Source organism: Nelumbo nucifera, chromosome 2 (genome assembly GCF_055504915.1).
Source record: "Nelumbo nucifera cultivar China Antique chromosome 2, China Antique-T2T, whole genome shotgun sequence".
In the NCBI taxonomy this organism is placed as follows: Eukaryota; Viridiplantae; Streptophyta; class Magnoliopsida; order Proteales; family Nelumbonaceae; genus Nelumbo; species Nelumbo nucifera.
In genome coordinates this window covers 22,083,344-22,098,790 of record NC_142650.1, presented here as the reverse complement: position 1 = coordinate 22,098,790, position 15,447 = coordinate 22,083,344, and the positions used below count along the sequence as shown (strand labels likewise).

At 35.8% G+C, this 15,447-nt stretch overlaps 1 protein-coding gene across 3 annotated transcripts; it reads left to right on the top strand.

The window, feature by feature from the left end:
• The first annotated feature begins 7,698 nt into the window (after nt 1-7,698).
• On the top strand, nt 7,699-13,865 carry LOC104595174 (uncharacterized). 3 transcript variants are annotated; one of them, XM_010255785.3, is made up of 7 exons: nt 7,699-8,079; nt 8,222-8,309; nt 8,490-8,574; nt 8,679-8,742; nt 8,836-10,723; nt 11,168-11,276; nt 12,775-13,865. In XM_010255785.3, the coding sequence occupies exons 5-7, from the start codon at nt 8,840-8,842 to the stop codon at nt 13,407-13,409; spliced, it is 2,628 nt and encodes an 875-aa protein (XP_010254087.1). In that variant the 5' UTR covers nt 7,699-8,079; nt 8,222-8,309; nt 8,490-8,574; nt 8,679-8,742; nt 8,836-8,839; the 3' UTR covers nt 13,410-13,865. The 3 variants fall into 3 exon arrangements, with proteins under 3 accessions (XP_010254087.1, XP_010254088.1, XP_019052932.1); XM_010255786.3 differs by having other exon boundaries at nt 7,940-8,079; nt 8,495-8,574; XM_019197387.2 differs by lacking the exon at nt 7,699-8,079 and having other exon boundaries at nt 8,170-8,309.
• Nucleotides 13,866-15,447: the final 1,582 nt, after the last annotated feature.

The following is a 15,447-nucleotide window of genomic DNA, read 5'->3' as shown; positions in this document are numbered from 1 at the left end:
CTACTTGTAACTATGTCAAAGTTTTTAGGGGAGGTAATTGCAATTACCATACTTCGAGGGAGATTTCAGCAACAACCAGAAACTTTGGGGGAGGGGGGTCAGCAATTTACGCTTTAATTTAGGGGTGCAAATGGATCAGATCCTAAAGTTTTGATCCTATTTTGTCAAATTTGGATATCCCTATTCCAGATCCGATCAGACAATAGGATCTGATTAAAAAAAGGATCGGATTTGAATCACCCTTTATAAGAAAATAGTTGAAAAATGTATATATATATATATATATATATATGATGAAAATAGTTGAAAAATACTTATATTTTTGTTTTTATTTATTTAAATTATCATAATTTCTTTTTCTAATAATTTATTAATTGTTAGAGTAATATTGGATCAGATCATATTTGGATATTTGTCATCCTTATCGGATTTGAATTCAAATCAATATTTGTACGATCTAATCAGATCTTAGGATCAGATTTGGATATATCCTAAGTTTGCATCCTTACTTTAATTTATGATAATGGGAATGAAAACTTATTATAGAAAAATAAGTTACATTATTATAATCATGATTTTTTAAGTTGTAGATTTATAGTGTAATAGTGCTAATTGATTCAACTTAGACTAAAGCCAATTCCACTCCTTAGTTTGTAAAGTTATGTCCAAAGATTTGAGTTGATGTTCCTTAACTACAAATATTTATTTGTTTTTTGCAATTATGTGATTCTCATATGTATTTGTTTTTAATTTTTTGCATAAATTGTTTTCTAATAGGAAGGACCATAACATAATCTTGTTAATATTGGTAAATCATGACATATAGCTATTACACATATGGCTAGATTTGATTTCATTTTTGTAGACTTTGTCTAGGCCTAGATTGTCTTTAATTGGGCCTTCAAATATGCCATGGCACAAGAACTAGGCTTAGAAATGCATTAACTTTAATTTTCCATTATTCTCCCCACCTTTTCTTAGGCCATCTGTCTTTCATCCGTTAATTTGATTTGATATCCAACAAATATATAAAACATAGAGTTGCATTAAGTTCATTTGCATATCCACATATCTAATTCGACTAAAGTATTAACAAATCTATATTAAATTAACATAAATTTTTGAACTTAGGATTTATTTGGTTCACAGTCGAAATTGAAATTAGAATTAAATCTATTGGAATTGGAATCAGAATGGTCTATTCCTCCCCAATTGTTTTAATTCAAATGGAAATCAAAATAGGAATAAACTGGAATGGATTCTCATTCACAGGGGAAGGGGAGGGCCATTCCCTTAAATGGGGGATTGCCATTCCACTAGGAATGGGAATGGGTTCTGATTCTGCCCAACCAAATAGTTGGAATCAAAATAGGCCATTTTGATTCTGATTCTAGACTCTTATTCTTACAAGCCAAATAGATGCTTAAATATAAAACAAACAAAAAATACCATAAAAGAAAAAAAAAAGCTTATCTAAACCCCGAATCCAATTTAATTATGAAGAGTTTTAATGCTAAAAACAATATGCTTCATTTAAGTCCCTTTGGTTCAGTTTGGAAGGAGTACAAATACAAATATGTACAGTATAAATACATATAAAAATAATACAAAATATAAGGTTTTGTACTCTACATATTTATATTTACTCCTTCCAAACTGAGCTTTTTTGGCTAATTCAAGTTAAGCATTTGTTAAAATTCGAAGGGGCCCAGTCATTGTAGTGTAAATTCTTCAAGTTTCTTATTGTAGTAACATTCTCATATTGGGGTTGTAAATTCTTTGCACTGGGTACCCTATTTGCACCCTTGTTTGTAAGTAGTGCAAAAAAAAAAAAAAAAAAAAAACCCAAACCTACTTTAGATCTACTGCTGCCAATCCAAATGCCCTATTGAGATTAAATACTCCCTTAACCAACCACACTACTTTGGCCTGTTTTGTCACTAAGCTTCACAGCGACAGTGATGCAAAAGGAATAAGATAAATTGTAAGGGTTCTGAGTGAATTGGGATCTTCCCCTCACAAAATACGCCTCATACCAACCTCACAGAAACATCATACTCTATATTGGAAGCATCTCCTCATAAAGAATGAATATACGAAAAATATTCTGAATATACAGTCAGGATATGCTGTGAGGTCATTGTGAGACACGCTTTGTCAGGAGCAGATCAGGACTCGTTCTGAGTGGTTACAAATAGTTTGAGATTTTGGGAGTCCATGGAACGGGGACATCATCTGAAGCTCTATCTTTTGCTATAATATGAAACCAATGAAACGATGTCTCTTGTACAGTTTGACCCACATGTGTCCTACTAAAGGATCAATGGTTGAATATGCACTCAACCATTTGATAGTGGCTGAAGTTGCTGAAAAGAACTGAAGGGCTTATTATTTTGTCTTTTAATAATTAAATAATAAAATTTTCATGGATATAATAGTGTACCTAATTCAGTTTCAGATATTAACGGGCCCATAACTAGGAGTGTCAATTGGACGGGATTTGGTCTAAGCCGATTCAATCCAATGTGAGTCTATTATAAATGGATCAGGCCAATCCAATTCAATGAATGTTTTGGACCGGTCCTGATTTAGATTGGTTTCAATCCAAACCTGGTCCATTGACACATATATGCTTATATCGATGGACCAGATATTGCCTTAGTCCAACCCAATCCAATATAAATTTGTTATGGACAGATCAGATCCAATCCAATCTAATAAATATTTTAGACCGGATTGGTCTAATCCAATATGTCTTGTTGGTCCATCTAATCCGTCCAAATTGATTTTGAACTGGATGGGATCCAATTCAAAACCGGTCCATTAACACCCTTACCCACAACCTCCTTAAAATCTTATTCACTAAAAAACAAAATAATGAGCCTTTTGGTTCGGCATCTTCTGCTATTATCAAACAATCCAAGTATACTCTGAATCATTTCTAGGGGGATTTTTTATCCACCATGCAAAGAAACATTCTACTGAAAATTTTTACTGTATAAGGGAAAAAGGAAATAGGGGGAGAGGACAGTTAAATGGAGAAGAACTCTCATCAGTTTTCTGAGAGTAAGATTTACTTAAAAAGGAAATTGCGTAAGGCTATAACTTTCTTGGAAAGTAACATTCAATGGGAAAATGAGTCATGGTCCTAATTTTATTGCTGTTCTGCTTCATTTGGAAACATACCTGAATAATTGAGACTTTGGAAAATAGATGAGTGCTGCAACCTACGCATCAAGATAACCAATCTCTCTATTCGGAGAATGACTTGTGCAAAATCAAAAGAAATATCATTTTTCTATAACTAGTACTCACCTCCTGGAAAGTGTTTGTTTTTCACAGCTGTTTTTGTTGTCGTTTTCCTTTAGTTTACATGCAACCAAACACGGCTAGAGATGAATAGTCTTATAAACCCATTGAAAATATATTGATTTACTAGAATAGCTCCAATAGATGATAAAATGAGAGAATATAGACTAAAATGGTTAGATCATCAATAACACCTATTAATACGCGCAAAAGGTGATATTTAGTAATCTTTAGTAAGAACTGGGCTGTCAAAGGGGTCTAGGTTACAGTCGAGAACCAATTATTAATCAGGACAAATTCATAGACCCAAAACCGTTCCATTAATAAATAAGATAATCGGTTCTGAGCACATAGACCTGACTATATTTATACCAATAACTATAATTTGATTTTTGATAATACAACTTTAATAAAAACAACAATAAAATAGTAAATCATTTATATATATATATATATATATATATATTAATAAACAAAGTGCTTTTAACTAGAATTTATCTTATATTATTATCTATAAAATTTTCCATTTTAGATATAAAATATAACAAAAATAAAAAGAAGATTATGAAACCTTTATGTATTATTAAGAAAATTATTGATTCAGAGCAAACAATAATAAAAACCGGTCCAAATTATTAATCCAGACAAAATCATATAAACAGAATCAATTATAGCAATTGATGAGGGATAATTTCGTTAGTCAAATGATGTGATGACACTTGGAGTAACAGAACGATGAGATGACACCTTAGTGACCTCGGTGACCTCAGCAATCCCAACTATCTCGCACACCTCGGGTCACACAGTTAGATCGAGGCTCAAATAGCTCAACTATATGCACTAATCTGCCGAGTTGCCACGTAACCTCTATCCAGAAGCAAGCCAACTCTCTCTGATCTCCTCGAGATCATGGCACCACGTCAACGGAGTTCATCTTCTCCCCACCCGATTCAGATGGACCTGGATAAGCCTTAGCAGCCTATGCGGAGCCCGTCTTCGAGTGCGAAACCAACTGTGGACTAGACAGGTTGAGGATCTCGAATACGCATTGCAAGGCCCACGACAAGTTTCCTATATAAAAACCTTGCCTCCAACCTCACAAGATATGTGTGATTCAACTCTTAGACTAGCTATCTTACTCTCTAACTCTCTCCTAAAATCCCAACTTGCTAACTTAAACATTAAAGTATCCACCCAAATAAAACAACTTGAACACTCTCATATTGTCTCTTTAGAGATTGACCCAATAAACTAGCCAACTCGGTATCCCAATCACCTTCTAATAGAGCATAACTACATCGTGCATCATCAACAATCAAGTAGAACCGGTCCATTAATAGCCCTACTGCCTAGATAAGAATGGCTTCGATGTCAAGCTTTGAACATAAAAGGATATTTAGCATTTGAATATGACCACATGTTGTTACTTATTAGTACTTAACGTCTCCTGACTCTCATCGATCCAATAAACCATAGGTATACGTATTGATCTTTTGAAACTTACTCCAATATTAATAATCAAGATTGAAAAAGGCGAAGTGAAGGAAATTGTATGACATTTGCATTTATGATGCTCACGGAAAAAAGGTGACAAGGAGAAGACAAAACAGTCATCGTAGCTATAGTCAAACAAGAGCCCTGTGACTTATTCCATGTCACGTGGATGCATAATAACTATCATTTTCTAAATCATTCATTTCCAAGTATGGAAATAACACAGCAATTCTAGCGCCACGAGTATGGTTCACCCAAAAGAAAAAAATAAAAAATTTTTCGGTGTAGCCATTTCTTAGGGTTTATTTGGGAGGATTTATGGAATATTCTGTAGTGTGGATAAGAAATTAGTGGGTATGGACTGATCCACACCACACTCTGTGGCGGGGACCAATTCACATCACACCATAGGCCACAACTGTTCTGAATTGTGGACAAACTGTATAGACTGGACTAGTCCACACCCATAGTGGTGTTCTATAGTGTGGTGTAGACCAATTCACACCACACTTTTTTTATTCCATGTATCTCATGTACATTTTATGAATGATCTACATCAACATTTTAAAAAACGACCCAGAAACGAAACTGTTCTGGTCACCGGTTTCCGGGTCGATGGTCCATCTGTCCGATTCCAATGGACAACCCATTTTGACAAACAAATTAAAAAAATAAAAAAATAATTAAAAATAAAAAACGGTAAAAAACCATTGAACGGGTTGATGGTTTGATTGCTCGGGTCAACGGGTTGTTGACTTTTTTCAACGGTTTTTAGCCAAATTGGGTTTGGGGTAAAATGGAACCGCTTGCCTGGACGGTTCTTGGACTGAACGGTACAACTGTCCAAGTCAACGGCGGTTCGAAAACCTTGACCTACATAGTCAATCATAAATATCTAATTTTTGCATTTTATATGATAAATATATTGAAAAATGCATCAATGAATATTAACCAATAAATATTAATTTTTTTATAAAAACAACAGTAAAATAATTAAAAATTTTAAAAATATATTTTAAATATTTAAAATATAATTTTATTGATAAAACATTAAAATTTAAAAAAAAATCAAGTAAAATAATTAATATTTTATTGACAAAAATATTAAAATGTGAAATAGACAATAGGGTAGTCTTTTAGGGAAAGTGTGAAGTAGGGGATAAAAAATCAAGTGTGGACAGTCCCCAACCATGAGATTTTACCGTGGATGAGAAATTGGGGTGTGGACGGGACCTATCCACGCTATATTGGGTGGACAGGACCAGTCCCGTCCACACCTAGCCGAATGTGACCAAATCCCGTGGACGGGTAAGCGGTTCCGAACGCCGCCTTAACTAAGGATTCACTAGGGCTATGGACCATTTTTGGATTGGATCCCATTCAAACCAAAACCAATTTGGACGGATTGAATGGAATAATATGACAATTGAATTAGACCAGTTCAGACTTAATGGTCCAAAATATTGGATTGGACTTGATCCATCCGTAATAAATTTTTATTGGATTGGGTTGGATTGAGCCAATCTAATTCATTGGTAGAAGATAAGAATACAGCTAGCTGTCAATGGAGTAGGTTTGGGTTAGAATTAATGTAAATTAAAACAAATTTGAACAGATAGGACGGTCCAGACATTGAATTGGACCAATCCAAAATATTCATTGGATTGGATTGGACCACATTGGACTGGACCGGATTGGTCCAAATCCAGTCCAATTGACGCCCCTAGATTCAACTAACTAGTTCAGCTTTTAGAAAATTAGAAGCACTTTGAATAACTATTCAAAGAGGCTAATATAACTTATAGGCTGTCCGTGTGAACCCTCCTCAGAAAGTCAGAAGCTGCTACTCTTCAATCCTCTCAAATGGGCATTTGGGGCCTCTTTGGGAGGAGGGCTTAGCTGAAGGTTCAACTAAGCTATTTAACTATTTGAAGCGTTCTGGATAATCTATTGGTTAACAATTGATTTGAGCTCTTCGATTTTTTCACCAAACATAGTTTTGAGGCTATTCATATAGTGCCCACCTTGAAAAATCAGAAACTATTGTACTTGGGAGGGCTTTCATGCAGTGGATTTTGGGATTACATGAGCTGAGAAAATCCAGAAATCCATTAAACTATGTTTGGTAAAAAAAACCTAAAAGTCTAAAATAGGCTTACAGAGCCGAAAAATCAACTTTCTCGTAAAGTTGACTTAGATAGTTTCTCCAAAACTGTTCAGCCAACATAGCTGAAGCCCTCCCAAATGGGCCCTTAGTAACTCCTTCAAATCGGCTTAGTAAAAACAGTTCAATCAAGGCTTAAATCCTTACAAACGGCCCCATGGCCCATAATGCCATGGGCATAAACGATTAAACGAACGCGCGTTGCTCTTACGAAATCCTTGTCTTTTTTATTTTGATAATAATAAATAAATGAATAAGGTAAAAAGCCTGAGCATTTATTTAATGAGTAATGACAAATCTAACATCTAACATACCTTTCTTGATATCCATATCCGGCTTAATCGAACCAGGTTCGGACTATGTCCGATCCATTGACACCACCATGCAGCATTAGTCTTTAGTATCCATTCTTCGTGGTCTCAGAGGACCCAGACCGTCCAACAAGCACCAAAATGGTCAGGTCACAGAGTATTTAGAGATTGGGAGGCCCACAAGAATATCAAGGGTCGGAGATTGGGGCCCACAAGAATAAGCAATAGGGTATATATTCACATGAATCGTCCAATAATTTCCAGGTTTATCCGGGCCGGGTTTTGAGGATAGTGGCCCCCGCCCCATCAATGGACCTCCGATGATTCTCATAGATTCCGCCTGGGCCAAAGAAGAAAATAGCTGTAAATGCTGTCGGTTGGCTGAAATAAATAAAAGTCTAGTTGAGTCCATTGTTCAACATTGAAAAATCAAAATAAAAAAACTCTGGATTTCTTTCTGTTTCGAATGTGTTTGGTAATTTCATGGTTGCAGAGTCTCATTTACGACTGTTCCCTTCCTTGGATCTCTAACTTACAGCTTTCCCTCGTCACGTTTGAACAGATTGCTTCTTTAGTCAGTCTTCTATACGCATACGACACCAACTAGAAATTACAAAAGAATACATCTCCAAATTACTCAACCATCTCAATGATCTCATTGTACATTAAATTAATAAAAAATTTGTCAACAAATCCAGCTTTTGTTTTCAATATCTGAAGTGGGTACTAGAAACCAGAAAGTCAATCGTAACAGCTCTTCTTCTTGTCCCTTTGGATCCATAATCCCAAGCTCACATGGAGGTGAGGGATTTCTGAGACTCTTGTTGGGTTCTGCTCAGCTTTCAATTATTTTCTGTTAATCCCATGAATAGTTTGTCCTGATTTCCCAGTTGGGTCTTTCTTTATGTTTCACATTGTTAATTGGGGTCTTTGAGTAATGCAGGAGGTCTCTAATTGAGCTGTGATGGAGGAGACCAGTATGGTTAGAAAGTTTCTGAGAAATCATAACTGCAACATGCACATCAGCCCAGGTTTGAATACTTCGTGAAGAAAGAATGACCTATTGATTTTAATTTGCTTTTTAGTTTTGTTTAATTCATTTTTTTTTTCAGGTCGTTCATTCTGAGACTGATTTCAGTTAATTTTCATGTGTCACTTGCTTACCCACTTTTCTTCTTCTTCTCGTTTTTCGGTGGCTTGGCTTGTTGTAGAGCAGAAGAAATGTAGTTGATCAGAAGCTGTTAGTTCCAGGAAACAATCTTAATCAGAAATTATTGACACAATCTCAAGAGCCAGGTTTGAAATTGTCAAACAAAGGTGTCGTTTGATTTTTACTTTTTATTTATTTACTTGATTTGGAGGCAACTGATTCTTCATTCTTTTGCTGTTCTTTGAAACAGACCCATACTGGTGTTTTTCTGTAACCGGTCCCCCGAAGAACTCCATTGGAAAGTCCAAGAACATGTAAGTATTTCTTGGAAAATGTTATTGAGTTTGGCCAGCTATATACTCTGAAATAGTAGCTTCTGACCCCGTTAATGGAATTTTCTTCTATAGAATAATGCCTCAACACAAAGTGAGATCAGTTGGTTACAGATCATTTTTCACTTGCAATGATCCAAGTGGAGTTGTGGAATGTGGGACAATCAAAAAATCCAAGACTGGTACCCAAAGGGTGGAAAATGATATTGATTGCCAAAGAAGTAAGAAGGAACACTCAAATCCATCTTTGGCATGTAAGGAAGAAAGGAAGGAGTTCATCTCTAAAGGGAACACAGAAGAATTACATAACCTTCCTTCCTCTAAACTGTCAGAGGTCTCTAGAGGAACTCAGAAGATAAACCATATGATTGATTCATTGTCAAAGGGCTTGAGTTTTGATGGGCCACCTAAAGACGTTGCAAGAGATCTGTTGAAAGGTGCTCTGGATCTGCAAGAGTCTTTAATCATGCTTGACAAGCTGCAAGAAGCTTCAAAATACATGGCTCAGTTGAAGAAAAAGCAGAAGCCAAGGTCAGAACAAGGAGAAGGAGAGGAGGTGGTTATTGATAGAGTTGATTCAGGTCGATTTGGAGAAAAATACCACCGGAGAGGATTGCATATGCGCCATCTCTCTTTTGATGATTCTTCAAGGGATTGCAGGGAGGAACTCAAGAAAATTATCAAAGACAGCCTTTCCAGGCAAAACCTTTTCCCTATTTCCAAGGAAGAAAAGTCTTCCAACTCCGAGAGTGGAAGGGAATTTGATTCTACTGTTGATATTCCCTCGACAAGCTCCAGCCAATCTTTGATGGTTCACTCTAGAAGCTCAGTTTTTGATGGTTCAACAGCCCAAGACAAAAAGGTAAAGTCCCCAAATTTGATTGCCAAGCTTATGGGTCTGGAAGAACTCCCATCAGAACAAATCCAGCCTTCAAAGAAACAGGTTGAGAGTGACAAGAGCTCAAATCAATGGAGACCTATATATGATATTGACATGCCAAATGTAAGGAAACCAAATCTTGTGGACTCCATTGGTGATTCAGAGCAAAGGACACTGAGAGAAATAATTGAGGCCATGCAATTTAAAGGACTTTTGAAGAATAGCCACAGTGTTTCCCATCTTTCCAATACTTCCTGTTCAAAACAGAGGTTGGATGGTGAAATTCCACCTATTGTAATCATAAAACCCCTGAACTTTCCATATGAAAAAACAGAAGGGCCCTTGTTGGAAAGGTTTAATCAGGAAGAGGGAGATTTTGATACTAAAGAAATCATCACAGAACTAGAGGTAAAAGAGGTGCATCCACCTAAAATCTTCCCCAGAAAAGAGGAAGCTCCAGAGCTTAAAGAGATGCTTGGTAGACTGGAAGCAAAACAAGAGCCTCTGACTGAAATGTTTATGGGGGAAAAGGGAGCTTTGGACCCAAAACAGATGCTAAGGGAATTAGAAACAAAAGAGGTAGCTGCAACCAAAAGGATTATCCAGGAGGAAGGAGCTAAGGATTCTAAAACATCACCTAGTGAGACTCAGAAAGTAAAAGAATTGAAGACTAAAAAACTCAGGGAACCAGAGGTCAAGGAATTTAAGAATAAGGAGAAGGCATGTCCTAATAAGATGAAATCTTCCGCTTCCTTGAATCATAGGCTGCCAAGAAACAAAAAATCTGAGAAGACAAAAATGGTGCCATCTGACAGAAGAAAACCAGTAGAGAAAGACCATGTGAAATGTGTAGCTGGACCAAGATCTCAGAACTGGGCAAAATCAACCTCTGTAAAGTTGATAAAGCCTGAAAGCGAGCTGGTCATCACAAAAAACCAGTTTCCACTCCAACGAAGTACCATTCGAGGTCCTAAGTCAATACATCCAACAAAACCTGTATCACAAAATTCTGCTGATCGGAGGAAGAAAAGCCACACAAAGAAAGCAATACCAGCCAGAGAGCCACTGCCAACTAGTTCAATTGTGAGTTTTCTTATAAAAATCTATCTCTATGATACTGGCTTTAAGTACTCAGCTTTCTTCCCTGACCTCTTTACATAGGTCTTATTGAGTTCATTGAGGGGGATGAAAAGCTCAAAAATCAGCTACTCCTGGTGGAGTAGCACTGGGCTAAAACCGTGAGTCACATTCCTTGATGTATTGATGTGACACCACATTGAATTGGATGAAGTGTCATAAAATGGGGCCACACTAATCCATCAAAGGACGTGATTTCATGGTTTTTAGCCCCGTGTTACTCCAAGTGGAGTAACTGATTTCTCCTCGGATGATATGCATTACCTACCTACACTCTGTCGCCAAAAGTCACCCCCAAATGAATAACAAATAACTTTTTCTTTATTTTCCTAATGTATAAAGAATGATAAAGTTGATCTGTGGAGGAACAATACAATTTATCTTCTGCAGATGGAGAATTTGCAATGCAAAGATTCTGTTTTGGCAACAACCAGGGTTTCTCTTGTGGATCAAGTACCTGCAGGGGAAAGAAGAACAGTTTTTGAAATTGATATTGAAGGTAAATCATCTTTTCGGTGATGACATTAACAAATCATGTCAGTTGTTGAATTTTCAATAGGTGAAACGCTACTCACACACTTTGCCATTACAAAACCCTTAGATCACAAAAGGACAAGAAACAACAACCCACAAAATTTGCACGCAAAATATAACTTTTTCTGATAAAAAAATTGCACACAAACCCCATTAATATTTTGTTCACCTGTGATTTAAGACTTCTCTACAACGAACAAGGCCAAAGATGCTAGCGTTGCACTTCTCAATATGGCATGTTTAGCATTTAATTGCATACTGTTTTTAAGGAATTGATAAATTGAAGTTATTTATCAAATAAAAATTCTAGCATTTAATTAGTCTTGCATGTATGTGAGATTTTATAATTTATACATATATGTTATAATAATGAATTCCAAGAATTTTTCTGTGCATCATTGGTGGACTGGAATTTAACCACTGAATCTGTATGTCTACTTGCATATATACATGATACAGGGTCAGTTTATTGATAATCCAAAAGAATACTAAAAAAAGAGAAAATTGGTTCAGTTTACCTGAACTACTATATGGATTCAATTCTCTTGTCTGATCAAACATATTCTAGCACAGAGTTTTTTTTTTTTTTTGCTAAAAAGAAAATTTATTAATAAGAAAGGAGGGGGGCATCAACCTTACCCCGAAAGAACAATACAATAGAGCATGAATGCTTAAAACTATAAATGGAGAAAATAATTTCAACAAAAGCAAATCATTCAACAAAGTTACCATCTACTTTACATGTACACTTAACACCAACATGACATTTGAGAAGACTCCTCTTTGTCACATCTTTAATACATAACTAAAGAGCCTCAAAATCTTAGGGTAAATTTTGGACATGAATGATAAGCTTGTATTACTTGATACTTTAATATTATCAATCTTTGTTTGCCGTTTTGTCTGCACATATATATGCATTTAATTCAATCTTTTTTTTTCTTTTTCAACAATTGGCCCATCATTTATATAACACAAAAGATATATCATTAGAAATTAACTTAAAGCTAAAGCATAGCAACTGAGTCATGAAGTATTATTTTTTCATGACAAATCATACACCTCATAATTCTGTCAGAATCTGATGCTCCTACTAGTGTCCATATAAAATAGGTTATTATTTCTCTTGAGTGTAAATGATCCTAAAATAAAGAGAAAGAATCATACTCAATGCTTGAAACAACAAACAGAAGTGGTGCTTTATTCATTATGTAAGTTCTTTCAATCTCTATGTCACATACTTTCACATACACTGTTACCAACAGTGCTTTGTTCAAGTATCCTTATAAAAACTCCTTCCCTTCCACCAGTATTTTAAGAACTTGCATACTCCATATAGCAAATAGAAACATGTACAAAGTCTATTTTGGTAACTTGTGTTTATTAACTTCACAGTTAAACCAAGTATGCATCTATTTATCTGCATTTGTTTACATGATCCAGTATCTTTGTTTTGATTGTAGATCATTGCAGCAAGGACAATTCTGTCTCTAAAACCACACCATGTATAACCCAACATGAGAGAGGCATCGGACATGAAGGAGAAGCTACCCAACTCATCAACCATGAAACTATAGGGAGGAATACTATTAGAACCAGCACTATGAAGGCATTACTTTTGAGTAGCCCATCATTCCTCAGTTGTGTTGCAGATCTCTTTGATGTGAATGTTGACCAACCTACAGTTTCAAAAGAGCCCAGTGTACTTGATGTTGGAATGACAAATGTGAGACTCTTCTTGGACTGTGCAAATGAGATCATGGAAAGAAAAAGCCTGCAAACATTACAACTAGGTCATCCTTTATTTGGGTTCAGGGATTCAAGAATCATCATATCTCTAGACAAGGTAGTGGAGGAAGTGTGCTGTGGGGTTGAGAATTTGAACAATTATAATAAGATTAATGGTGTTCTTCCCATGGATATTCTTTATATAATGTTGGAAAAAGATCTCAGTTGCAAGTTGGTTTTGAATGGTACATGGGATTTGGGTTGGATAAATGGATTTTCTGTTGATGAAGCTGACCAAATTGTAGGTGAATTGGAGAAGCAAGTTTTAGATGGACTTGTTCAGGAGGTTATTTTAGATCTTACATCTTAGTATTTTGTACCTTCTTTGTTCTTTTCCTTTTCATTTCTTTTTTTTTCCTTTAGTTAGTTTTTTTTGTTTTTTTTTTTTTTGGGGGGGGGGGGTGAAGGAAGCAGTTTACTTATAAAACCCTGAGCCTATAAATTGATGGGCATGTGGAGGAAACAGTTAGTAGCTGGAGCTTCTATTTCCTGTACATAGAGGTTACTTCAGTCAATACAACAGAAAGAATTGAGAACAGGCTTAGCCTAAATGTATTAGTCATTGTAAAGACAATGATGAACACTCTAAAGAATACTTTGATGAATGCCAGCACTCAGGAAAATAGTATTATTCAAGGGTTGATCTGTTCTAACATATTATGATGTCTTTGATAATTCTACTGTAACAGCCAACAGGCAGTGTACAAAGGTCATTATGGTTAAACTAAATAAATAAAATAGAGATGAGTTTGGTCTTATTAAGCCACGATAGAGTTGTATATTTGCCCACTGTTGAGAAAAGAGGAATATTTAGGCATATCAAATCCCAACTATTCACTATCTTAAAGTTTATGAATGGAAGTTAGCATGTCTCCCCATTCCTTGATCAGCTAAGCAATTAAGTAAGCAACATGGAAATGGTGAGTATCTAAAACTGGAGACTCTTTTGATTTCATTGATTATTACATGATTTAATCCATTTGTTCATTTCAGTTTCTTTCTATCATTATTTCCCATCTATCAAGTTTGAAATAAACCTGTACAGGCAGAATTGGAATCCCATTTCTATTCCTGCTGGAATGACATTCCCCCATTTGACAGAATGACCATTCCCTCCCCCTCCCTTGGGAATGAAACCCCATTCCAGCTTATTCCAATTCCTATTCCGATTCCTGTCTGAATCAAACAGACTATGAGAATAGATCATTCTGATTCCAATTACAAGGGATTCTGATTCCGATTCCAACTGTGAAACAAACGGACCCTTGAGAATATAATACAAGGGTCCACAAAACATAGGGAATGAAATCGAAGTGTTGGTATAAACTATCACAATAGAATTTGCACAAAGATATAAACATTGAGCTTAAGACAAACATAAAGTACTGCAGATTTTCATACAATTTATATGCATAATTTTCCCAACAAACAACCCCTTTTCAAGCATCTATAAAAATGAGATGCAATCTGATCCTTAAATCCCATATATCAGCTCATGCAGGTTGTATGGCTAGCATACCTGTAGAACTTTAGGTTGTATTTAGTTTGATAGAAAATTATAGAGAAACAGAAAGTTGAGGGGAAGTTGATAAGGAATTTCACAAATTTTATTAAGTACACTTTCCCTCAACTTTCTGTTTCTTATTTCCCATCAAGCCAAACATAGCCTTAACATCAACTGGATGCCTGTGGGCTTATCACTTTGTGCTTGGTGTCCTGGATACAAAAACCCTGAATGTCCTCCGTCCAGTTATCTTGCAATAGGGGTATCAATGGACCGCTTTTGGGTTGGACCCCATTTAAATCAAAATCAATTTGGATAGATTGGAGGGACCATTAAGACATTGAGTTGGACCAGTCCTTAATGGTCCAAAATATTTATAGGATTGGATTGGACCTAATCAATGGGTTTATTTTAAATTGGGTTGGATTGAACCAATATCTGTAATGGGTTTATAGAAAATAGGAATACAAGTGTCAATAGACCATATTTGGGTTAGAACCAATCTACTTTAAAATTTGAATAGATTAAACGATTCAGACATTGAATTAGACCGGTCCAAAATGATCTAAAGTATTCATCGGATTGGATTGAACCTGATCCATCTGTAACGGACTCATATTAGACCAGATCGGATTGGACCAAATCCGGTCCAATCAACACCCCTATCAGCTATCTTGCAATACTTGATTCTTCACATAAACACAGTTGTAAACGTTGTTGAAACTTAAATGAAATTCACAAAATTTCGTTTTCAGTCAACATAAATGGGATATGTAACCCACTAGCTAGTTGCCAAGCTTCCAGGCTGATTGAATTGAACATGGTTTAACCTCTTTCTATCGAT

Coding starts and splice junctions, on each gene's coding strand:
- LOC104595174 (XM_010255785.3), top strand. CDS start 8,840: ATGCCTCAACACAAAGTGAGATCAGTTGGTTACAGATCATTTTTCACT. Junction 10,724..11,167: donor CACTGCCAACTAGTTCAATT/GTGAGTTTTCTT, acceptor TATCTTCTGCAG/ATGGAGAATTTGCAATGCAA. Junction 11,277..12,774: donor TTTTGAAATTGATATTGAAG/GTAAATCATCTT, acceptor TTTTGATTGTAG/ATCATTGCAGCAAGGACAAT.